General features: G+C 43.9%; 1 protein-coding gene across 41 annotated transcripts in view; it reads right to left on the bottom strand.

Annotated features, from left to right (window-relative positions):
* The window catches only part of TCF7L2 (transcription factor 7 like 2), a 774,578-nt gene that overhangs the window by 604,997 nt on the left and 144,719 nt on the right, over positions 1 to 24,862 (bottom strand). For 26 of the 41 annotated variants that reach the window (XM_068255163.1, XM_068255162.1, XM_068255158.1 and 23 more), the window contains one exon: positions 21,297 to 21,353. The exons of the other annotated variants lie outside the window; for them this stretch is intronic. In XM_068255163.1, coding sequence (XP_068111264.1) covers positions 21,297 to 21,353 — 57 coding nt within the window. The remainder of the gene's footprint in view (positions 1 to 21,296; positions 21,354 to 24,862) is intronic. 41 annotated transcript variants of the gene reach the window in all.

The following is a 24,862-nucleotide window of genomic DNA, read 5'->3' as shown; positions in this document are numbered from 1 at the left end:
AGTTTTTACTGTTTCATTGTCTCTGCTCCATGATACCTTCTTTGAAGTATGCCAGAGCTCAAATCTCTGAATTGTTGACCCTTGGTATCCCTTTCCTGCTCTCAGAAGCCATTTACTGTCAGGAAAGAGTTTTATGTCTGTAATTACTTATCAGTGAGGGTTATGCTATAGTCTGACCCAGTCTGACCCAGACAGAAACTGTCACTTGCATACCTGATGTTTATCCTTTTTAGGCAGAGAAAGAAAAAAAGGAACACAGCCTAGTTATTAGAGTGCTAGGCACTGTACATACACATGTCTATCTCATCATGTCACATGTCACCTCAGTTGTCCTTTAAAAGGAAATAATATGGCAGCCTCCATATACCTCTCACTTCAGTGATACTTTGATCAAATAGTCTTTGGGTATACCCTACTTTAGGAAAATGCGTGCATTAAAACTTTACTGGAGTTTGTCAAATAAATCCCAATATTTGTATTAAATCTAGCATCTAATCTACTAAAAACATTATAAAGTGAAATGGTGATGAAGTCCACCCACAATACAAATACTAGACATGTTTCTGACACTGCAGAAATGGATATACTAATGTTCGGGGTCTGTCACGCATTGCAAACAATCACAACATTCACACATGAAAATAAACAAATGAAAATGAAACAATAACACATTATTTACACATATAAACAGCACAAATTGCAAGTTGCTAAACAATTCTCAGCTGGGCCTTCTGGACATGTTAGCCTCATAAAATGAGGTCATGTGGTTTTTTAAATGACAAACACAGGTGTTAAGCTAAAGAAACATTACAATGCCTTGAAATCTGCAATCCTGAATCAACAATCAGCTAAAGCCATGTGGAATATTCGAGTATTACACCATGCCAAATATTTATGGTTCGTTTGTCACAACACTGCATATTCAGGTGATCTAATGTATCTACATAAGGGCTCATTCAGACTATACGCGCTGTTGTGCACATTTTGGCAGCGCGCATAGTGTGCGACAAGCAAGAACAGTAGAAGGGCATAGACAGTCCTTCTACCGTTCCCATCGTATGCGCTGCGCAGCAGTGTGATGCGCTATCGTACTGATGCATGCTTCTTTTTGGAATCGCAGCGTTGACCCATTCACTGTAGTGAATAGTATCAGCAGCACACAGTAGCGCAGATGGCATGCTATTGTACACGTTGCATTCTGATCGCATGGCCATCTCCTATAAATATTTGTTCATGAGATTTTCCAGTTCTAAGTCCTACTTCAGGTTGGATATCACAAACAACTGGCTTTTTAGAAAACACTGCAGCAAATTTGCTATACCGTTCTAAATTAGAATCTAAATCCCTCACAGGGACAATATGTTGTTCATAAATTGGATGACCTTACTGCTGTTTATGCATTTCCTGGACAGCGATCTCCAAAGGGTTAAGTTCACAAGCATAGCCAGTGGATGATATGGGCAGAGGAGGCCAGCTAGCAATTTGTGCAATCCCCCCAGAATTCTGGTATTCAGAGTCTAAGTCAATATCAAATTTTCTGGCTGTATATTTAACTATGATAGTCATATCATTCGGTGCCTAAAGATAATATTGTGCTCTCCCTTCCATTGCTTCTTTGTTTTAACTTTGTTGCTTTGGTTTTTAAATGCAAATGTATATTTTTAGGAGGTGACAGTCTTTGGTGGGATGTGGTACCTATGTGTTTACCCCTCCCCCTGGAGGGTTGGGCCATGCCCTGCCTTTCACTGATCTATCCTCTTTTTAAACCTCACACAGAGAGCTGTAAAATGACTATGATTAAGGACGTGAGGTCATAAACATGTTAGTCATGTGCTTTCAATTGTATCTGGATATGTCCTGAATAAATCTTTTGACTGTGAAGACAATCGTGCGGACCTTCCTTTTCTACCCGGATTTCTTGGGCCTGCCTGCCTGTGTCCCAGCACTGTCTCACGGGGTACAGTTGAGCGGTTTTCCCTGCTTTCAACTACCCTAAGGGCCTGAGCCCACTAACACAGTTGTATCCGCTTCTGTCCGCTTTTCAGCATCTCTAACATTGGAATGTGAAACTGAAAAGCGGACACAAATGCATCAGTGGGCTCAGGCCCTTACAGGGAAGCAGTACAGCCTGGACATCCAGAAACCTCCCCTAGAGATGACCGGACAATGAAGGAGAATCTCAACTGAGCGGATAATCTCTATGTCTTCTCCTTAAAGAGAAACTCCAACCTAGAATTGAACTTTATCCCAATCAGTAGCTGATACCCCCTTTTACATGAGAAATATGCTTTTCACAAACAGACCATCAGGGGGCGCTGTATGACTGATTTTGTGCTGAAACCCCTCCCACAAGAAGCTCTGAGTACCGCAGTACTCTGGGCAAACTGCCACAATGTAACAAGGTTCACAGACAGGAATTAGCTGTTTACAGCTGTCTCTAACAGCCTAAACAGCTAGGAGCAGCTACATAACCTGCCCACAGTAAAAATGTCACCATGTAATAAATGTCAGAATGTAAATCGGGGAGAGGAAAGATTTTACAATGAGCAAACACTGACTAAATAATTTATACATAATTATGGTAAAAAATGAAGCACTTTTTTTACTACATTATTTTCACTGGAGTTCCTCCTTAAAGTGAACCTAAAGGTGCGTACACAGGCACTACCGCCGGCAACGACCCTCCCGCTGGGCGGACGTACATGTGTATGCGCTGTCGGTGGACTGATAAGTCTGTTTCTGACCGATCCGTTGAGCCTTATCAGTCCGCCGACAACACGTACACACGCGCATACTGTCGGCTAAAGACCGCCCAGTGGGAGGGTCCGGCAGACCCGTCGTTGCAAGTAGTAGTGCATGTGTACGCACCTTAAGGGGAAAAAGGGCCCCCTAAAGAGGCTCCCCTCCATCCAGTGGTGGTAGGGTTGCCACCTCATCCCTTTAAAAACTGGCACATATGAATTATACCTGCCTTGTGACTAGTTAGATGCAGTGAGCTGCTACTGTGCTGCACATGTAGACCACTATTATTATTGGTTGTTCTGGGGTGCAAGAGCTGGATTGGGCAGGTAAAGTAGGATGGGGGAAGACTCATTAGGATCCAGAGGCTTCCCCCTCCCGAGTTAAGTATGTTTTTTTTTGTTTTGTTTTTTAATAAACGTACAGATTCTCTTTGAGGCTTCTTGCACACTACATACGATTTTGATTTCTTTATACAATCTGGTTTTTGATTCCGATTAAAAAAAGTACCGTATGTTGCTACGTTTTTTAATCAGAATCAAAAATCGGATTGTATAAAAAAATCAAAATCATATGTAGTGTGCAAGAGGCCTGAAGAGTACCTGTAGTGAATGTAAAAGCTAGACCTTACCTAAGTAGAGGAAAGCCTCTGGATAGTCCAGAGGTCTCCCCAGTGTCGGACTGGGAGCTGGGAGAGCCGAGTTAATCCACTTGCTGGCCAAGCAGCAGTAATCAGGTGTTGCTGCTTCGCAGTGAAGGTTTCTATTGGGACATGGTAACACAGGGTTTCTGCTGCTTGGCCAGCAGGAGGGTTTCCTTAGCTTTTCCACCTCTCAGTCCAACACTGGGTCTCCCAGATCTTAACACCCCCCCTGACCCTGCGCTGGGGCCCTCTGAAAACATCCCACATTAAAGTGTACCAGAGCTGGAATAAAGTAAATGTTCTATACATACCTGGGGCTTCCTCCATCCCCATGCGCACGGATCGCTCCCACGCAGCTGTCCTCAGTCTTCTCCATCTTCTGTACCGGGTCCCGTTACTTCCACCAGTCGCGGGAGGGATCGGGACTGCGCATGACGTCATGTCCGATCGTCGCCATAGCGTCGACTGAAGCGGATTGCGGAGGCTGCGGCTCTCGCGGGATTGCGGCTGGGTAAATATAAGCGGTGGCGATCGGGGGGATCAGAGAGGTGCCGGGGACTTGGGGGACACTGGTAGCTAGCCTAGTGCTAGCTACAACTAGCTACAACTATTACAACAAGTTTTATTACAAAAATCCCTCCCGCGGATGCAGCCACCAAAACTGCGTACCGCCAGGAGGGTTGAGCTGGATTTTTTTTATCGCCTCAAGTATAAGTCTATCCAGCAAAGTTAATGGCTGCTTTCGGGGCTCTGGAGGGGTTAAAGACTGCACTGCATACAGTATTGCAGTCATTATCCTCTCCTGTCCCTTAAGTGCAGTCAATACCTCCTACAGGTCCCCAAGTGCTGCAATTATTCACTCCCTTTTATGCAGCCCAGTATTTCCCCTCTGCCCCTTTCCTTGTTAATTGTTGTGGCCAGGACTTTCAGACCTGTGCTTTCTTGGTATTTCCTTTCCTCGAAGTATCACTTACCAGTGGGTAAATAGCTGCAAATGGGACTGTCACTTTTAGTACACACATTACTTAGTGTGCTCAGTGTTGCCAGTGACTCGTGTATAAGTCGACCCCTATACTTTTGTAAAGAGAATCAGACCTAAATTTCTAGACTTATACTCGAAGTATATACAGTAATCTGCGCCCTCTGTGTATTTAGCCTTCTGTTTTATTTTGAAGTTTTTTTTATTTCTTGGGCAGCAAGGTGTAAATTAATTCTTTTTTAATTATTCTGTAACTGGATTAGAAGGTATTGTACGCGTTTGCCCGAAGTTTCTCTTAATACAGAATTTTCCTAGTGGCATGGCACAAATTCTTTTATTTCTGTAGTGCAATATGGGGAATCTTGGCTCGCAGTCTGTGCAGCATTCATTTTCTCCTGGAGAAACTCACTTCACCCTCCAAGGTAAACAGAGAGGGAGAGAAGTGTGCACAGTGTCATGTTTACAGAGGTGCAATTAAATTCACAGCTAAATTATAGAATGTCACCCGAGCTGCGTGCTACGGAATGCCGGCGCAGAGTCACGGGGCGTGCGTGCCAGCTGTGAGTGGTGGCTGACACTTAAGACCTGCGTTTGCTGCCCCCGTGATTTACAGGGGCTCTAGAGGTCCTTTCAGAGCTTTCTTTCTTGGACCTCACGCCTCTCCTTTAAGTAGAATTCCAGGGAAAACAAAACTTCGCTTTTCTTACACAGGAGATATAACGTATGTAATAGCTTTCAAAGCCAATAGATAAATCTGAATCCTGCAAATGTAAATTTAGCCTTTCTGTAAACTATAGTAATTGTATAGGTTTGTGCGCAGGCTGTTACAAAATTCTCCACTCCGTTGGTTTAATTGGCTGTCTGCTTTTCCCCAACACCTGCACCAAGCACATTGTTATATATTGTTCATGTGTCATGGGGTTCTTTGCAATGAGGCTTTAAACAGACTGCAAAATATAATCTGCTTACTTAAAATATAAGGTCCTTAAACATGTTTTATCCACATGAGTGGAGTGACAACGGCACCTAAAAAGCATTATTTTGGGACACTGGGTAGAATATGAAAAATCATTCTATCATAACCTCCAATCTGAAGTAATATAGTTTGCATTGCTGCCGCCATTGCCAATGCAGTACAATGCTAATACATCTGTTGCATGCCCACCCTTTCTCCTGAATAAATAAAGTCACACTTCCTGTGTTGGCATGACAGCGGGGCCTGTTAGGCCTGTTTTCCACGGACTGTTGAGCTGTGTGCTCAGCAAGCAGTTACCGGGCAGCAGTAAGCAGTTACCAGGCAGCAGTGAGCAGTTACCGGGCAGCAGTGAGCAGTTACCGGGCAGCAGTGAGCAGTTACCGGGCAGCAGTAAGCAGTTACCAGGCAGCAGTAAGCAGTTACCAGGCAGCAGTGTGAGAATTTGAGAGGCATTTCACTGCCTACACACTTGAAAGATTAATGAAAGATCACAGACCAATTTTACCAAATTCCATGCAGTATGAGAGCATACTATACACAGTCTATTCTATTGAGCTGAACTCCCCATCAGATAAAAATCATTGCAAGATGCTGTACACATTCAAAAGATCAGTATCTGCAAAAGATCAGTCCCTGCAAAATGCTTTCAGTCTATGATATCTGCAGATCTCATACACATCTTGTTTAAAGCCAATGGGTACCGATTTAAAAAAAAAAAAGTCAGATACTCACCTAAGGAGAGGGAAGGCTCGGTCCTAATGAGCCTTCCCTCTCCTCTCCCGGTGCCAGGTGGATCCTTCGTTCAAATCCCCTGCCGCGAGGGACTTTGGAAGTCTTCGTGAGCACTCAGGCTCCCGAAGACGGGCCGCTCCATACCACGCATGCGTGAGTGCGTCATAGACCCGCGCGAGTGCATCATAGAGGGCACTCGCACATGCGCAGTATGGAGCGGCCCGTCTTCGGGAGCCCGAGTGCTCCCGAAGACTTCCGAAACCTCCCTTCGGCGGCCGAAGTGGCAGTATTTGACCGAACTGGTCGAATACTGCTACGGGGGATCCTGAGCGAGACCGGGCACCGGGAGAGGAGAGGGAAGTCTCATTAGGACCGAGCCTTCCCTCTCCTTAGGTGAGTATCTGACTTTATTTTTAAAAGGGTACCCATTCACTTTAACAGACATTCATTTGCAGATCTGACAATAATCTGCAGATCCATCCTGGTGGATCTGATCTGCAGATGAATGTCTGTTAATCACGGTGTGTATGAGATCTGCAGATCTCATACACTATAAATGCATTTTGCAGGAACTGATCTTTTAAATGTGTACAGCATCTTTGTGTGCAGCATCTTGCAAAGATTTCTGTCTGATGGGGAGTTCAGCTCCATAGAATAGACTGTGTAGGTATGGCTCTCATACTACATGGAAGGTGGAAAAATTGGTCTGTGATCTTTCATTAATCTTTCAAGTGTGTATATAGCATTATGCTGATTCTACTCCTTCCATCCAGGGCTGTGGAGTCGGAGTTGAATGATTTTTGTACCAACTCCACAGCCCTGGTAAGTATCACACTAAAGCCCAATACACACACTCAACAGCGGTCTACACGATACGATTCTTTGTGTGATTCAATTACGATTCTATTTATGATCCGATTAAATCCGACATCTCCGATTTGCCACTGTTTTGCATTGGCAAATAGACACGAATCCCGATCGGACATGTCTGATTTAATCGAATCGTAAATAGAATCGTAATCTAATCACACAAAGAATTGTATCGTGCAGATTGGGCTTTAGGCTCTCACAACTTTTCTTGTGGAACACCTAAAAAAAAAAAATCTCTTGCTATTGTTCAAGCAGCTGATAAGACTGATAAGAAGTCAATCCAAATGTTGAATTGAGCGGATCATTCAGAAACAGCCTTATCAGTCGGCCGACGGCGCGTACACATCAGTCCCCAGTGGGAGGGTCCGGCGGACCCGTCGTTGCCGTTGGTAGTGTGTGTGTATGCACCTTAAAAGACCACTGTTGAGTGTGTGTATGGGGCTTAAAGTGAACCTCCAGACTAAAAATCGACTCAGCAGCACTGAAAAGCCCTGGTGTTTCTTTAACAGTTTCACGGCATCAGAACTTTGTTTCTCTTATACAAGCCTCATTTTTAGCTGCACAGAAGAAAACTGCCCGGGCATTTTTCCCCTGATACTGTGCAAAGCATGATGGGATTCTGATATTGTTGTTCTCGTTCTGCTGTTTTGGTACATTTTTTTTTTTTTTTACATTTTTAATTTGACATTTGAAGCCTAGCGCATGCAGCTGGGAGGGGTGATCAGGACACAGGACAGTTGGAACTGTGTCTTATGCTCCCTGTCACCTCCTTTCAACCAAAAAGATGGCTGCCCCCATGACAAAGATGGCAGCCCCCATGAATCACAAACATGTGCCTGTTCTTTTAAAACAGGGTGGGTAAAAAATTAAATTACCTATCTATTCTAATTAACATAACTAATGTAACTCAATGACAGTATGTTTGTTTAGGCTGAAGTTCCCCAGTCGGAGTAATTTTGGGTACCTGGAGTCGGTGGTTTCATAAACTGTGGAGTCAGATGATTTTTGTACAGACTCCACAGCCCTACTTCCATCGGCACCCAATAGCCATACAAACTACAAACTCATGCCAGCCACTGAGATTCCTCATTCAGCTAGGTAGGATTATTGATGATTTAGCAGCTAACAGTTAGGAATAGGGATCATGGGAAGTGTAGTCCTTCCAAGAAATACAACACAAAATACCATGAGGCCTGGAACCCACTACAAATCGCTAGCGTTTTTAATAAGTGTTTTGTAAGCGTTTTCATGAGCGTTTTCTGGCGATTTTGGTAGCGATTTTATAAAGTGTAAGCTTTTTGACAGCGATTGTGTAGCGATTTGCGATTTTAATTCTTATTGGTCCTTTAAATTTTTTTTTTACAGTGTGCAGTAATTTAAAAAAAGCTAGCAAATCACTTTGCGTAGGTTTAGACGAGCGATTACGCCAGCGTTTATATACTTTACATTGCAGAAACGCTAACGCTCAAAAATGCTGCATGTCCTGCGTTTGCGATTTGGTAATCGCAATCGCTCCAGTGGAATTTGGCCCATCCATTAACATTAGCTGAGCGTTTAGGGAAATCGCTAGCGTTTTGAAAATCCCCCTAAACGCTCAAAAAAAAATCGTTCTAGTGGGTTCCAGCCCTGAGAGTTTCAGGCCTTCCTGTAACTGCTCCTCACAATACAAAGTAACGCCGCAGAATATAGGAGACACCAGCAGCACCCAGCATTCACAAACAAGCACGCACTTCTCCAAGTTCCATTGCTAATGATGAAAACATTTGGTTTTATTGAATTATCAGCAGCACAGGTGTATGGTAATCGTGCAGCTGCAAGCAGGCGGCCACTGGACGCTTTCCAGATGGGTGGGGTGAAGGCAAGACTCATGTTACTAATACACAGCTCATGGGAATAAAGAAAAAAGATTCAAGAAAACACAATTCCAGGCTTGATGTTAACTCATTCGCTGCAGGCGTTAGTCAGGTCAGGGCTCACAGTTTACACTTGTAAGAAGCTATCACAGTACATTCCAGCACATATCTACAGCTAAACCAGATATACAGTAATAGAAAGTGAATTGAAACCAATTTCAAGTCACAACTCACAAACACATTCATATCACAGGCAAGAAAATGTAGCTGAAAAGCAGCAGATACAGTACAACCACAATGCAATGCATCACAGAGCTCATAGTAGCTGAAAAGCAGCATATAGGACAACCACGATGGAATACATCACAGAGCTCATAGTAGCTGAAAAGAAGCATACAGGACAGCCACAATGCAATACATCACAGAGCTCATAGTAGCTGAAAAGCAGCATATAGGACAACCATGAGGGAATGCATCACAGAGCTCATAGTAGCTGAAAAGCAGCATATAGGACAACAACGATGGAATGCATCACATAGCTCATAGTAGCTGAAAAGCAGCATACAGGACAACTATTATGCAATACAGAGCTCATAGTAGCTGAAAAGCAGCATACAGGACAACCACAATGCAATGCATCACAGAACTCATAGTAGCTGAAAAGCAGCATACAGGACAACCACAATGCAATGCATCACAGAGCTCATAGTAGCTGAAAAGCAGCATACAGGACAACCACAATGCTATTCATCACAGAGCTCATCGTAGCTGAAAAGCAGCAGATACAGGACAACCACAATGCAATGCATCACAGAGCTCATCGTAGCTGAAAAGCAGCAGATACAGGACAACCACAATGCAATGCATCACAGAGCTCATAGTAGCTGAAAAGCAGTATACAGGACAACCATGATGCAATGCATCACAAAGCTCATAGTAGCTGAAAAGCAGCATACAGGACAACCATGATGCAAAGGATCACAGAGCTCATAGTAGCTGAAAAGCAGCATACAGGACAACCACGATGCAGTGCATCACAGAGCTCATAGTAGCTGAAAAGCATCATACAGGACAGCCACAATGCAATGTATCACCTAGCTCATAGTAGCTGAAAAGCAGCATTAAGGACAACCACGATGCAATGCATCACAGAGCTCATTGTAGCTGAAAAGCAGCATAAAGGACAACTACAATGCAATGCATCACAGAGCTCATAGTAGCTGAAAAGCAGCATACAGGACAACCACAATGCAATGTATCACAGAGCTCATAGTAGCTGAAAAGCAGCATAGAGGACAACCACAATGCAATGCATCACATAGCTCATTGTAGCTAAAAAGCAGCATACACGACAACCACAATGCAATGAATCACAGAGCTCATAGTAGCTGAAAAGCAGCATACAGGACAACCACAATGCAATGCATCACAGCGCTCATTATCAGAACATGTACATAGGTCTGGGAATGCCAGTACAAACATCAAATGTCAAAACTGCTCTCAAAATCTCTTAAAGTGAGATTATACTCTCAAAACTAAAATTTCAGTAACTACTCTAATGGTACATTAAAGAACATTTACCAAGTATTCCTTGTGTGTTAAACTGTTAATTTTCACTGCAGAGAGCAGTACAGGCTTGGTTCTTTCTGTCTGATCTGCAAATGTAATCACTGCAGGCCAGGAGACATGCTCTGCTTGTGTCTTGATTCTGCCTACTCCTCCCTCCCTCAGCTGAATAACCACATCGCCCTGGCAACTGTCAGTTCAGCAGGGGAAAGAGAGCAGTGTTAAGACACAGACAGAGAGGTTCTTGCCGGCAATAATTACATTTGCCAATTAGCCGGAAATAGGCAAGCCTATACTGCTCTCTGCAATGAAAAAATAACTTTTTTACACACAGGGAATGCTTGGGAATGCTTTCAAATGTACCTAAGGAATAGTTACTGAAGTTAATGTTTTCAAAGTATAATCCCACTTTAAAAATGCTTTGGCTACACATCATGAGCAAAACACAATGTCCCTATGTACTGCCCTAGACCAGTAAATTATCTGCACTGTTTTATGTTTCCAACATAGCTCACACTCTAATGTTTGAGGTATTATGTTGGTTGAAATCCTAGCCAGGTAAGTAAATGCATTGAGTTGGGATATTCTAGTTGGCAACATGAACTGGCCTTCCCCAACTCTCTCCTGGGCTGTGGTAGGGAAATGGATGCCTGTAAGAACGTTAGGCTTGATTCACACATAAATCTGTACATTTCTGGTCCAGTCCTGTGAGTTTTGCAGCAGTTTTCTATCAGCGTTACCTGACAGGATTGGAACTGTACTGCTCTTTCACCAGTGATTGAAACATACAATAGTAAATGACCACAGAGACTTGCAGAGAACAATTCCAGGATGTCATTAAAACTATTTGTGTAATAATAATCTACTGGATTTAATCTGGCCTCACTGAGAGCTTTACAACTCATTTCTTTATTGGGAGACACACTTAAAACATAAACTTTGGTCTAACTAACGGCTTGTGCCTACCCTGGGATAACGGAACTGTCACATCTCTAAACATCACTGTATATGACCTCTATGTAGGTGTTTTTCCATGTGTATGTGTAATGCTTGCTCCATGTATGGTGACAGCAGCAGTAAAGTACAGCACAACAGCACATTCCCGGCATCCCTGTGGCACAGATAGCATCACCCATGTCTCTCCGTGTGTTTGTTACTTTATATCCACACTACAGGCTTATTTTAACTGAAAAAAAAGTGACATAAAAAACCACAAGAGCAGAAGTGCATTCCGCAGTCAGAAGAGAGCGTTCTTCCTAAGCACACAGATGGAGTGACGACAGCCAAAACAAATTGTACCCCAGCCCTTAATCCAACTTAGGATGCCGTTACAGAATGTTCAACAACCAATAATCATTTTTACCTCCATTTCCTGCAGTCAGTCTGCAGCTGAGAGTTTGGCAGATTCAGAAAGGTAATGCCTTTGCCTGCGACAGCTAGTACTGCATCATGGCGGAGTATGATAGAGTATCCCTCTATCCTGACATGGTGGAGTATTATCTGTCAGGCTCAGTTAGGACTGGCTCCAGAAAAAACAGACTCACAATAGTGTGCCTTTTATTTACTTCATTCACGTGTGCCCGATTGACAGAGTCTACTCTCTAAGCTGACTGACAGCACAGCTTCTGAAAAGGACAATTTTCCATTCACAAGGGCCCATTCACAGGGTCAGCTGGGGAGTCGCGTAATCACCGCTTGCGAAAATAAACATTTGCGATAATGAATTGTAGGTGTAGTACAGCTAAGAAATAAAACATTAGTGTCAAAGAAAAGAGTCTCATATTGTTTTCCAGTACAGGAAAACCCCTTCAGTTGTTATCTATGCAAAAGAGCTTCTCTGAGCTCTGACCGATTTTTTTCTGAAGCACTTAAACAATAAACAGAGACAGCTTTAGATGAGGTTTAAGTGCAGGAGAGTTCAAAGGGTAATTTTTTTCTGCTTTGTTCTGTAGTTTAAAAATAGAGTGTAGTTTCTAAACTGCAAATATGACAGTACTAGGCCTAGGGCCCGTTTAAAAATGGGCACTAGGCTCTTTACGCATAAGCCGCGCGCACCAACGGCCACCCACCCCCTGGCCCCATCCTCCTGTCAGCTTCAAATGCGCAGTAGCCACAAAACACGGACACACGGACAGGAGGATGATGCAGGGACAGTTAGGTATTATTACGTATATGACAGTATGATGCAATGTTATAAAAAAAAAAAAGCCATATAGCTGAAAATAAAAATATGAGACTCCTTTGCTACTAATGTTCCATTTCTTATCCCTACTACACATACAATTCATTATATCATAAGTTATTTTTCGCCTTAGGTTTGCTTTAAAAAGACAGAAGATACTATTTTTCATAAACCACTGAGAATGATAACGATCTGTTAGATTGGGGGGGGGGGGGGGGGGGGGGGGAGAACTATTTCTTGTCTGTGTTCAGTTGTGTCCAGCCCCTGGAGCTATACATGTGCTTGTAGAACCATGAATATTGCTAGCAGACTCCTTCCCATGTCTCTATGCTGTCAGAGGCCTTTAATTTATGAGCGGTATATCAGGCTGACTCAGCATCCATTCACACCATTCACTAAAACTAGTGACATCACTGCGACAGCACTGTTTAGTTTTGTAGGCCAAAGAATTTCAGCCTCAACAGGGTTGCTTCCATAGACACATCTAGACTATAGACTTAAGGTGGCCACTAATGATACAATTTGCCGAACGATTGTTTACGAACGATTCTTTGTATGAATGATCGTAAATGAACGATTGGGACCACTATTGGACAGAAAACTCTCCTAACCAATCCGATCAGATTCATGTCCATTAGTGGTCCCAAATGATCATTTCCGATCGATCATACGAAGAATCGTTCGTAACTAATCGTTCGGCAAATTGTATCGTTAGTAGCCACCATTAGAGGTATAATCCACTGTCTGTGGCTGCCCAGTAGAGCAGACCTGATAAGGCTCAGAGCCCGAGCAGCTACTGCGACTGTGCAAGGCGCACAATGTTCGGGTGTCCCAACATTGAAAGCTGTTAGTGCGCCTGTGCGATCTGCCGACAAGCCTTTGTCAATGGACTATCCGGGGGGGGGGGGGGGGGGCAGTGCTGGATCAGGGGTGCTAAGGAGGAAAGTATGCAGTGGTCTGCAAACTTGGCTCTCCAGCTGTTAAGGAACTACAAGTCCCACAATGCATTGCAGTAGTCCGACAGCCATAGTCATGATTTATAAAGGCAAATGCATTGTGGGACTTGTAGTTCCTTAACAGCTGGAGAGGCAAGTTTGCAGATCACTGCCCTAGGGACACATTTTTCTTTCCAGTACAGGTATTTCTTTATGCGTTCTTGTAGTTCATTCTGATCTGGAAATTCAATCGTAAAGCTTGCTGCAGATTTTCGCACCACGTATCCACTTCCCATGTAATGATTGTCAATTACGCTAAAGGTATGCAAAGGTTTACATAAAATAACATGAAAATCTGCATATGGAAAACCACATGCATGATTTAATATCCTTGTGGAAACACAGCCTTAAGGGACTAATTCATATACTGTATATTCAATCTATATCAGGCTTACTATAAAGTAATTAGTGACACTGTACTAAGCTTGCCCAGTCATGTTACTGCATTTATGTTCAGTGTGATGCAAGCCATTTTGCATGCTTGAAAGTCTAGTCCAGGCTTTCTCAACCAGGGTTCCTTGAGTTACTCTGCAGCGGTTCATTGGCATTTGGGGGGTTGGGAGTATGATAGGGAGTACATTATAGAAGGGGTTACTGTAAAAAGCATTATATTCAGAATAATAATGAGCACATTAATAAAAAGCACTAGAATAAGGTGACATTATAATGAAGGGCACTGTAATAGGGGGTAGTGACATAAACAGCCACCTGCAAAAAAAATGGGTTCCTTGTGATCCAAAACGTATTTGCAAGGTCCCTCCAGGGTAAAAAGGTTGAAAAAGGCCGGTCTAGTCCATTATATACTGCTGCAAAGTACCGCGATCAATTGACTTCCCGTTCATGCCCATCGTGTGATGTCACATGTACCCGCCAGCAGGAGGTTGGATCGGGAAACGCTCGTCAGAGGAGGACGTCACTGGGATACACCCTTCCAGCGTCATCAGGTGAGTGTTCAGCTTTAGATCAGGGTGCTGCATGAAGAGATGTCAGTGTTGCCTTGTGTCTGTGCGGCCTCTTTTCCACGGATAGTTGAACTGTGTGCTCAGCAAGCAGGTACCAGGCAGCAGTGAGCAGATACCAGGCAGCAGTGAGCAGTTGTGAGAGTTTGAGATGCATTTTACTGCCTATCAACTGTCCGTGGAAAAGTGGCCTTATTATTACATCCCTGGGACTGGCAGTGTGTTACAAGGAAGTTTCTCCCAGCCTGCACTTCCTGTTAACAGTACACTGGGATGGCCTATCTCAGGCCTCTTTTCCATGGGCAGTTGATCTGTGTGCTCAGCAAGCAGTTACCAGGCAGCAGTGAGCAGTTACCGGGCAACAGCAAACAGTTGTGAGAGCTTTAGAGGCATTTCACTGCCTATCAACTGCCCGTGGAAAAGAGACCTTTATTTTAGTATGTTCAAAACTGAAGCAGGAGAGAGTATGCAAAAACAGTTTGCTGAAGACTTTGCAGAGTACACAAGCGACCTGCAGCAGATTGTTTACTTATCAAACAAACATTTTACACAAAGTAATCTTTTATACAACTGTTTATTGACTGCTCCAAAAAACCCACAAAACTTTCCAGTTATCCAACCTCAGGAATGTTTCTTTGTATTTTGTACCCGGATGTAAAATCGTACTCATGCTAAAATTACCCACATGTCAGTCTCAGCTATATTTAGATTGTGATGATGTGGTTTATAAGGGGCTATTATGACCAAAAGGCACCAAATGAGTCATTATAGCTGAACACACTTTTGTTAATGTGGTGAGGACAAGAAAAACAAACAGGGTAACAGCGTAATTCAACCGGAATACATAAAGTGCTAGCGCAGGATTCCAGGCATAGGGCTATGAAAATCCTGACGCTCTGCACAGCTATGAGGCAAGAATTTCCAATGATGTGAAATACCTTGAAGTACAGCATGAAGCAGGGGTCATGTGACTGCTCCTATTTAGTCCATGCACCTCCACTAAAAAGTATTATTAGTATTATGCAAGAAGCCACACAAAAGCCAAAAAAAAGGACAGGACAGAAGCAGCCTAAAATGGTCATATGACCCTCTTTTAATCCTTAATCATCTGCAACCTCGAAGTGATACTGTAGTGAGAACGATATGGAGGCTAATGACCTTTAACAAAAACATGTCTTTATCACAGCTGATTTATAATTGTATAACTAACTTATGAATTATATAACTATTTAAACATCATAGAATTATACACCTTTTTGTTAGCATCTCCATGCACATCTCCATAATACTAGTCCAATTCCACTAATGAATCATAACCCTTAAATACAAAACAATATATAATATAAACAGAAATAGTTTACCAACTATTTTGCACCTGGATCTACATTTTAATTGAAATAGCAAGCTTTCTGTTAGAGAAATGTTTCTGATTTGTTTCTGAGAATTATCTTTATGAGGCTCCCTGCACACTGCAAATCCGATTTGCAATTCCGATTTTCCCTGGATGCTATCAAAAGAAAAATGCAGCATGCAGTACCGATTAAAAATTGGAAATCGGAATTGCATTTGAAAACTGATTAAAAATCAAAATCAGAATCGCATGTCGTGTGCAAGAGGCCTAACTCAGCTTCACAATTGCGGTTCACATAGGACAAAGGGGTCCTAAACTGAATCAAGCAACAACTGATAAGCCAATCGAATCAGCATGTGGGGTTTTTTCTTTTATTATTATTATTGCTATACCCAGAGTTTAGGCTTTAGGCTGGCCACACACTCACCAGATCATTCTCTAAGGCTAATTCACACAAATACCAATTCCGGACAGGAGGCCAGTGGGCAAACAGACATGTGGATGGATTCAATGTTATAAATAAGTATGTAGTTTGGTGTTCGGTTTGTTTCACCTGGGAATCCTAGTTTACTTCCAGGTCCCAAACACATAGGGCTCGATTCACAAAGCGGTGATAACCCAGTTAAAGACTTTAGGCGTGATAACCATTTTTATCATGCCTAAACTCAGTTTACGCATGATAAGTTTAGGCATGCTAAGTTTAGGCATGCTAAGTTTAGATAAGTTTAGATCGCACGCAAAGTCCGGCACGCAAAGCAGCGCCATTAAACTCTATGAAAAGTGCACCAGACTTTGCTAGCGCAAAACTTTTGATCAGCTGTGCACTGCGGTGCTAGCCCAGTTGGTACTTAAACTTATCACACCTAAAAACTTATCACACCTAAACTTATCATGCCTAAACAGAGTTTAGGCGTGATAAAGGGCTTTTCACCACGGTGCTAACTGTTAGCACCGCTTTGTGAATCAGGCCCATAGTGTGAGTATTATGCCTACATTTGCTTAAAGGGAATCTTGAGCCTAAAAAAGGGGTTTAATATACCTGGAGCTTCTTGCAGCCCCCTCTGCAGTCATCCTGTGCCTTTGCCGTCACTACACGATCCACTTATCAGCTGTGTCGGCCTTCAATCTTATAGAGAACCCGAGGTGGGGTTCTGATACTGCTATCTGTACACAGAGGCTGGGTCTGCCTATACAGCCCAGCCTCTGTTGCTATGTAGTGTCCCCCCAGCCCCCCCCCCCTGTGCTCTGCTGGCCCCCATAAATCACAGCCGCGCTGTTGACATGCAGCGGGCTGTGTTTACATCTGCAGCTGTAACTCTCGCCGCTCCCCCGCCTCCTGCATAGCTCCGGTCCCTGCCCGCGTCCCTTCCCTCCAATCAGCGAGGAGGGAAGGGACGCAGGCGGGGACCGGAGCTATGCAGGAAGTGGGAGAGCGGCGAGACTGACAGTACAGAGGTAAACACAGCCCGCTGCGACCCGCCACGTGTCGACAGCGCGGCTGTGATTTATGGGGGACAGCAGAGCGCAGGGGGAATTTAGGGGGGATTGAGATAGCAACAGAGGCTGGGCAATATAAGCAGGCCCAGCCTCTGTGTGCAGATAGCATTGTCAGAACCACACCTCGGTTTCTCTTTAAAATTCCCTTTAAAGTGCACCAGAGACCTTGGAAACTAAAGATTTGATACTTACCCGGGGCTTCCTCCCGCCCCATAAACACGTCTGAGTCCTCCCGCGGTCTGCTGTTCAGCCCCGGTAACTGGCTTCGTCGGGTCCAGTCTGGATCTTCTGCACATGCGCATACCTCCTGTGCATGCGCAGTAGACCCGGACTGACGCAATTGAGCCTGTTACCGGGGCTGATCACGGCTGAACGGCAGACCACGGGAGGAAGGCGAGGGACTCTGATGTGTGTATGGGGCAGGAGTAAGCCCCGGGTTAGTATCAAATCTTTCATTTCTGAGGTCTCTGGTTTACTTTAAAGCGGAACTTTAAAGTGTTTTTAAACACATTGTTTCACTTACCTGGGGCATCCCCAAGCCCCCAGCACCCGCCCTGTCCCGCGCCGGTCCTGCCCGAGCCACCGTTCTCCTGCCGCTAGCTACTTTCGGTTTCGCCGCCGGGCCACTGAGCCTGTGCGGCTCTGGCCACGCTTATCCTTTCTTCGCGTACCTTGCTATTGCAGAGGGGAACACGATGAAAAGATACGCTTGGCAGGGCTGCGCTGGCGTCAACTTAGAAGTAGACGGCACGGCGGCGGGAGAACGGAGGCTCGGGCAGGACCGGCGCAGGACAGGACGGCTGCTGGGGGCTTGGGGAAGCCCTAGGTAAGTGAAACAATGTGTTTAAAAACACTTTACAGTTCCGCTTTAATGGCTCATACTCACGAGGGACTTTTGTCGCCTCAACACGCGGCGCGCGCGTGTTGCGGCGACAGGTCGCCCGTGAGTATGGGCCGTCGCGCGCGCACCCCGAACTGTCGCCCGTCGCTCATGTCGCCATGCGATTGAAAGTTTCAATCGCATGGCGACAGTCGCCGCCGCACCTCCCCCGCAACTGTCGCTAGTCCGCGTGAGTACGCGGACTAGCGACAGCAACCTCCATTGTGGTAAATGGAGCTTCCAGCGGGGGGAGGAGGAACGTCGGCGACAGCTTCCGTCTCGCCGCTGGTCCCTCTTCCGCGTGTGTACGCGGAGGGACCTGGCGAGGAGCTGTCGCCGGCCTGTCGCCCACACGCTCACGTGTGCTGGCGACAGGCCACTTCTGCAGCCCGTGAGTACAGGCCATAATGGCCCGTACTCACGGGCTGCAGAAGTGGCCTGTCGCCAGCACACGTTAGCGTGCTAGCGACAGGCCGGCGACAGCTTCTCTCCAGGGCCCTCCGCGTACACACGCGGAAGAGGGACCAGCGGCGAGACGGAAGCTGTCGCCGACGTTCCTCCTCCCCCCGCCGGAAGCTCCATTTACCTCTATGGAGGTTGCTGTCGCTAGTCCGCGTACTCACGCGGACTAGCGACAGTTGCGGCAGAGGTGCGGCGGCGACTGTTGCCATGCGATTGAAACTTTCAATCGCATGGCGACAAGAGCGACGGGCGACAGTTCTGGGTGCGCGCGCGTGCAACGGCCCATACTCACGGGCGACCTGTCGCCGCAACACGTGCGCGCCGCGTGTTGAGGCGACAAAAGTCCCTCGTGAGTATGGGCCATAAGGCTACAGTGTTGCATCCTCTGCAAAAAGAAGAACTTAATAGAGAGGAGAAAAACTGCATTGCAAATTTAGCTTACGGCACAACGCCGTCCCATTTGCACTTTTAAGGTGCTGAAGTGAATGTACCATTTCCATATAATTGCATTGCATTAGCAATACGATTATATTGTCCGACACAGCTTACCACTGTGAATGCAGCTTTAGATTGTTGTAGGGATATTAGACTGTGAACAATTCAGTGACATGAATAGTGACATGAATAGTGACATGAATTGTGCCATGTATTCTGTAACATGCATTGGAAAATGTGTCTGTGCTGCATGAATACATAATAATAACAATACTATCTCTATGTTGACAATCTATTGGTGAAAACCAACAGCCTATCTATCTACAGGTGTCCATTAACGGTACAATTTTTCCACAGATGTGATCATTTAATAAGATTTGCGGGAACACAAAGTAATCCTAAGGTTTTTATCAATTGTTCCCATGAACAGTTCAATTGTACATACGTTATCAAAAGAGATGTGGTTGTATGTGCTCGATGGTAAGTGATGGACAAAACACAAATTTGAGGGTAAATCTGAAGATAAATGCCGATTGTTCCCATAAACGGTTCAATTTGAGCACTTTTTCACTTTAGATACGATCAAAAAATCCAACATATTGGGTTGATAAAATTCTTCAAATCAATCGACCAAAATAATCGTTTCAGGTCGATTTTCTCCACATATGGTGTGATTTTCCATATAATTTGATTGAAAAAAATCTGATCAAATGGTCGCATCTGTGGAAATATTTTACCGTTTAAGTGGACCTGAACTCAGAATTTCCTTTCGCAACAGCATAATAACCTTAAACATTTATTTTTTTACAGCTTATACAAATCCTGCAATAAATCTGCAATGTGTCTACTTCCTGCTTTCACGGAAGCAGACATCTTGTTAACATCATGTTTTTACAAATTAGCTGCTCTGCCATGGCAGTCAGCTGACACAGCTGGGAGATCAAATTACAACTTGTGATTAGTCACAGATGAGGGGGAATAAGACAGGCTAAATGCTCCAAATACATACAAGGTACATTTCTCTACGTTTCCCTTCTGTCCTGTGCAAGAGTTCAGATCCACTTTAATTGGCACCTTCAGACAATCTTGTAATGATGGTAGCAGCATACAATCAAGCAAGCAATTCATGTCAAAGCAACTAGACTTCCCACAAATATATGCAAAAATTTGGGCAAATCTGCACAGATGATTTTTTTTTTCACACTTGTGGTGGATTTACTGAATGGTTTTGTGATTTGATGAATTGGAGTGTGGTGTGTGTGTGGCCAGCCTTAGTAAGCCTTTCTGGGCTGGGACTGGATAGTGGATAGAGTGCTCTGCCTCTGAAACAAACAGGAGACCAGGGTTTAAATCTTCTTGTTTAGTAAGCCAGAACCTATTCAGTAAGGACTACTTGGGCTAGACTTCCTAAGGGCCTCTTCACACCAAAAATCGCAAAAACACATTTTTCTATTTTCACTATGTTGACCGCAACAGAAATGCAGGAAAAATGAAGCAAAGCTATGATTGCCATTTTGGAACATTGTGACAGCACTCAGTACGAATGCATTCCCACGATTCCAATTGTAACTTTACTGTATATGCGTTTGGAAAATCGCAAGCCTTTTTTAAAACCGCTTAGCTCATGATTTGCTATGGCAGTGTTCTCACGTTTTGCGATTAGCGATAATCCCAAACGCATTACATGCATTGTTTTGGCGGCGATTCTTGAGCGATCGTGATAGAGCTGCTAATCGCAATCTCTCCCAAAACGCTACAGTGTCGAGTGATTTTTCCATGTTAATTGCGGTAATCGCTAGCGTTTTGCGATTTTAGGTGTGAACGGGGCCTTACGCTGCAACTGCCTACTGAGCGCCCCCTAGTTGCTGCAGCTCAAGCGCTTTGAGCAGGAGAAAAGCGCAATATATATCTTATTTGTCTTGTCTTGGGTGGCGTTTCTGCCGTGTAAGTTTACTCTGTTTTTTTATCATGTAAAATACAGCCATCCGTTTCCCTCTGATGACAGAGCGGAGAAAGCGGGAGCACATGCACATACACAGCACACTGGCAGCCTGTGATCACAGTCATTTGTTTATAAGAAATGGCAGTGTCCAGGGAGCAGATAAAGGTTAGCTGCAGAGCAAACATCGACTTCTATTACTTCCCATAGCAACAAGCCTATTCAGAATATGTCCTACCTGCATCAAAGGACTGCAACAAGAGGCTAAGTGCAGGTCTAGAGGCACATTCACGCACTAAGATGAAGAAGAAACTCCCATCAGCAAGTGAATAAAAAAACGCTTCCAGTTACATTACATGCACAATTAAAAGCATTTACACTCAACCCAACCCCCAAATCTTATTCAGCTAAACCAGTAACAAAACTGAAAACAAAATAAAGAAATAAAATAATGTGAAAAACAAATAAAAAATAAAGAAAGAAAAGAACAAAAGAAGAGGGGTGGGGGTCAAGCAAAAAAGCAGAATGCAAATTAAGCAGCCGTGAGTTCATTTTTTATTTTTGTTTGTGTGGGGAGAGATTATCACAGAGCAAGGGGTGATGTATGCCCTCTTGAGTACAAGAGGACCAGGCGAGTCCACAGACTCCGAACGGAGGGGTGGGGGCTGGATGGATCGTCCTTGGTACCATACTCAAGTTCAAAGTAAAGGCAAACATAAAAGTTAACAACGGAAACATAAACGAAACAAACAAAAGAAAATAAAGAAATGAGCCTGATGTCATGTGACTTCTCTCACCGCACTCAGAAGAAAGTAAAAATGGAGAACGACTCGCCTGGACCAATACTCTCTACAACGCCAAGCAAGACGGGCTTTACCGCAGGCACTGCCCCAGATACAAACTCCAAAGAACAATACAAGTCACAAAAGCACTAAAGAAAACAAAAATACATTTCTGGTATTTTTATTTTCAAAAATAACTGTTTATGGAACAATACTCTGTTGTATTTGTTTTCTTTCTACAAATAAATATAGATAAAAGGTAAATTGAAGTTCTAGCATTAAATTTAAATTTACCACCTGAAAGCTCAGTAAGCAAAATACCCAAATGTAATCTGTTGTGTGTCCACTATAGTTACAAATCCTGTGTTAGAAATGCCATGAGACCTGACACAGCAGGCACAGACAGAGATGTCTACGTAAACCACACTGCTGTTTCGGGGTTCTGTGGTGCAGGAAACTGCTGGTGATGTGGCTTTTGATAAGGTACTTAAAAAGCAAGTTATTAGATTAGTGAATGAAAGGCGGAGCTGCTCGTGTGCAGCAGAAGTCATGGGGAAGCATGTGATCAGTAAGACCAGATGTAGGATTTGAACAGTTCTCAGTGTTCTCCCCAGAATTTTTTTCCAGCCGGGTGGCATGAAATAGTAGCCGGGTGGCATGAAAAAGTAGCCGGGTGGGGCGAGTTGAAAATGCAGGGCAACTGTGCTTACAGCATAGGAAGAGGTGAGGAGGTGAGCCGATGACAGCCGGGTGGTCACCAAATCTAGCCGGGTGGAGCACCCGGCTAAAAGATCCTGGGGAGAACACTGAGTTCTGATGGTTGTGTGGCCTAAATCATGAAGTGGCCACAGCAAATCAGAACCTTACAAATCTATCACCTGACCTAACTGATCACATGCTTCTCCAGGACTCCTGCTACACATAAATGACTATACAGGTAAATAACCCAGTGAAAATGTGCATGTTAAAAACCCCATTTGCTGATCATCATCTCCTCCCCTAACACAACGCAGCCGCAGTGAGCTGTCTCTACACTAAAGCTACATACACACGTTGGATTGAAGTTGCTGGAAACAAACGAGGAACGAGGATTTGCCCAACTATCATTCAAAATAAGAATTGAAAACAACAGTCAACTTAAACGATTGCTGAGAGTTCTCAGGCATTTCAAGCAATCTACCCGATGGATCTCTTTGGGAGATAGTCGTGGGTAATAAGCAGTCTGTGCAGAGCTTGTTAAATGTATATATATGTGTCTGAAGCAGGGCTGTGTGTAAAGAAGAAAGTAGTATATCCACCATCGTTTCACAATCATATCTTGAACTGTCAGTTACAGTCTTCTAGGCTTGGTGCACATCACTCATTTGATATCCAGGGCTGTGGAGTGACAGTCGTAATAATTTTTAGGTACCTGGAGTTGGAGGATTCATAAACTGAGGAGATGGATGATTTGTACCTTCTCCAACCCTGGTAATTATCAGACTTAGGAGTCGGAGTCATTTTTAGGTACCTGGAGTTGGAGGATTCATAAACTGAGGCGATGGATGATTTGTACCTTCTCCGACCCTGGTAAGTATCAGACTTAGGAGTCGGAGTAATTTTTTGGTACCTGGAGTTGGAGGATTCATCAACTGAGGAGATGGATGATTTGTACCTTCTCCGACCCTGGTAATTATCAGACTTAGGAATCGGGAGTTATTTTTAGGTATCTGGAGATAGAGGATTCAAACAGAGTCGGAGTTGGACGATTTTTGTACCAACTCCACAAACCCTGTTGATAGCTGCCCTTGAACACTGATCTGTCGCTCATTGTTTCTTTCAAGTGTCTTCAATCTAGGGCAGTGATGGCTAACCTTGGTACTCCAGCTGTGGTGGAACTACAAGTCCCATGAGGCATTGCAATACTCTGACAGCGGAAAACTCGGGGAGAAAGAGACATGATGGGATTTGTAGTTTTGTCACAGCTGGAGTGCCAAGGTTAGCCATCACTGATCTAGGGTGTGTGCATAGCTATATACTAGTTGCTCTATCCAGCTCAGCGTATGAATTGGAACACAAAGGGGAATTGGAACACAAAGCATCCCCCAGCATGCTGCAATCTCTGATATGACCCAGGTGAAGGTTGCAAACCTTTACCTCCCAATAGCAGAAAATTGTTATTACATCCAGTCCAGGTTTACAGGATCGCTTATCTTCTCCACAGGTTTTCAATCTTAGTAAATGAACCCAAAAGTGATGTAGTGACTTTGCTCTAATACAGAGGCATAAGATGAGGATAGACACCTTTGACTTATTGCTGCTCAGTTTATATAGGCATACTGTATACGGCACATTTTTTTTGAGTATTTAAACTAGATGACAAGATAAAAGAGAACAAACCATAAGAAATGACAGCTAAATACTGAGAGACATTAGAAAGCCACCACAATGTACTCGAGCTGCTGACTCGGTGCCCCTGGGGCAAGTGAGGGTGTTACACAAACAAGAAAAACATTTTCTTAGAAAGACGCTTTTAAACCCTTAAAGGAAAAATACTTTTGATCATTTTATTCAATTATGTTTTTGAAAGCTTACAAAGCAAACTGATCTCTTATTTCAATGTCTGAAAACCAAACTCCAGTCAAAATTCTTCGTTTTTTTGAATGAAAGTTTAAAATCATTCTTAAAACCTTAGTACAGCTTCCCTTTCTTTAATTGATGATAGTAAGTCTGCATCAATTAGCAATACACAAACGTTTGTGCATTGCACGTCTGCGTTTTTTGCAATAAATATATTTAAAATACCTGGCTGGTGGCTTCTATCTTGGTCCTCTAGCCGCTTCTCCTCACCTGGCTCCACCCATAATCTCTCTGTGCTGAAAGAGATTAACTCTTTGTGGCCAGCACTTCATCTATAGTTCTTACTGTTCACAGTGCAATAAAGAATTAAACCCTTCCTACACCATTCCCAGTGTGCCCATTGCGGAACACAGGAGTATTCCTCTCATGTTCCCCTACAATGTTAGCTTCACCCCATGAGTTT

This window comes from Hyperolius riggenbachi, chromosome 10 (genome assembly GCF_040937935.1).
Source record: "Hyperolius riggenbachi isolate aHypRig1 chromosome 10, aHypRig1.pri, whole genome shotgun sequence".
Lineage (NCBI taxonomy): Eukaryota > Metazoa > Chordata > Amphibia > Anura > Hyperoliidae > Hyperolius > Hyperolius riggenbachi.
The sequence above is the reverse complement of the archived record's forward strand: the minus strand, read 5'-3'. Positions and strand labels throughout refer to the sequence as shown.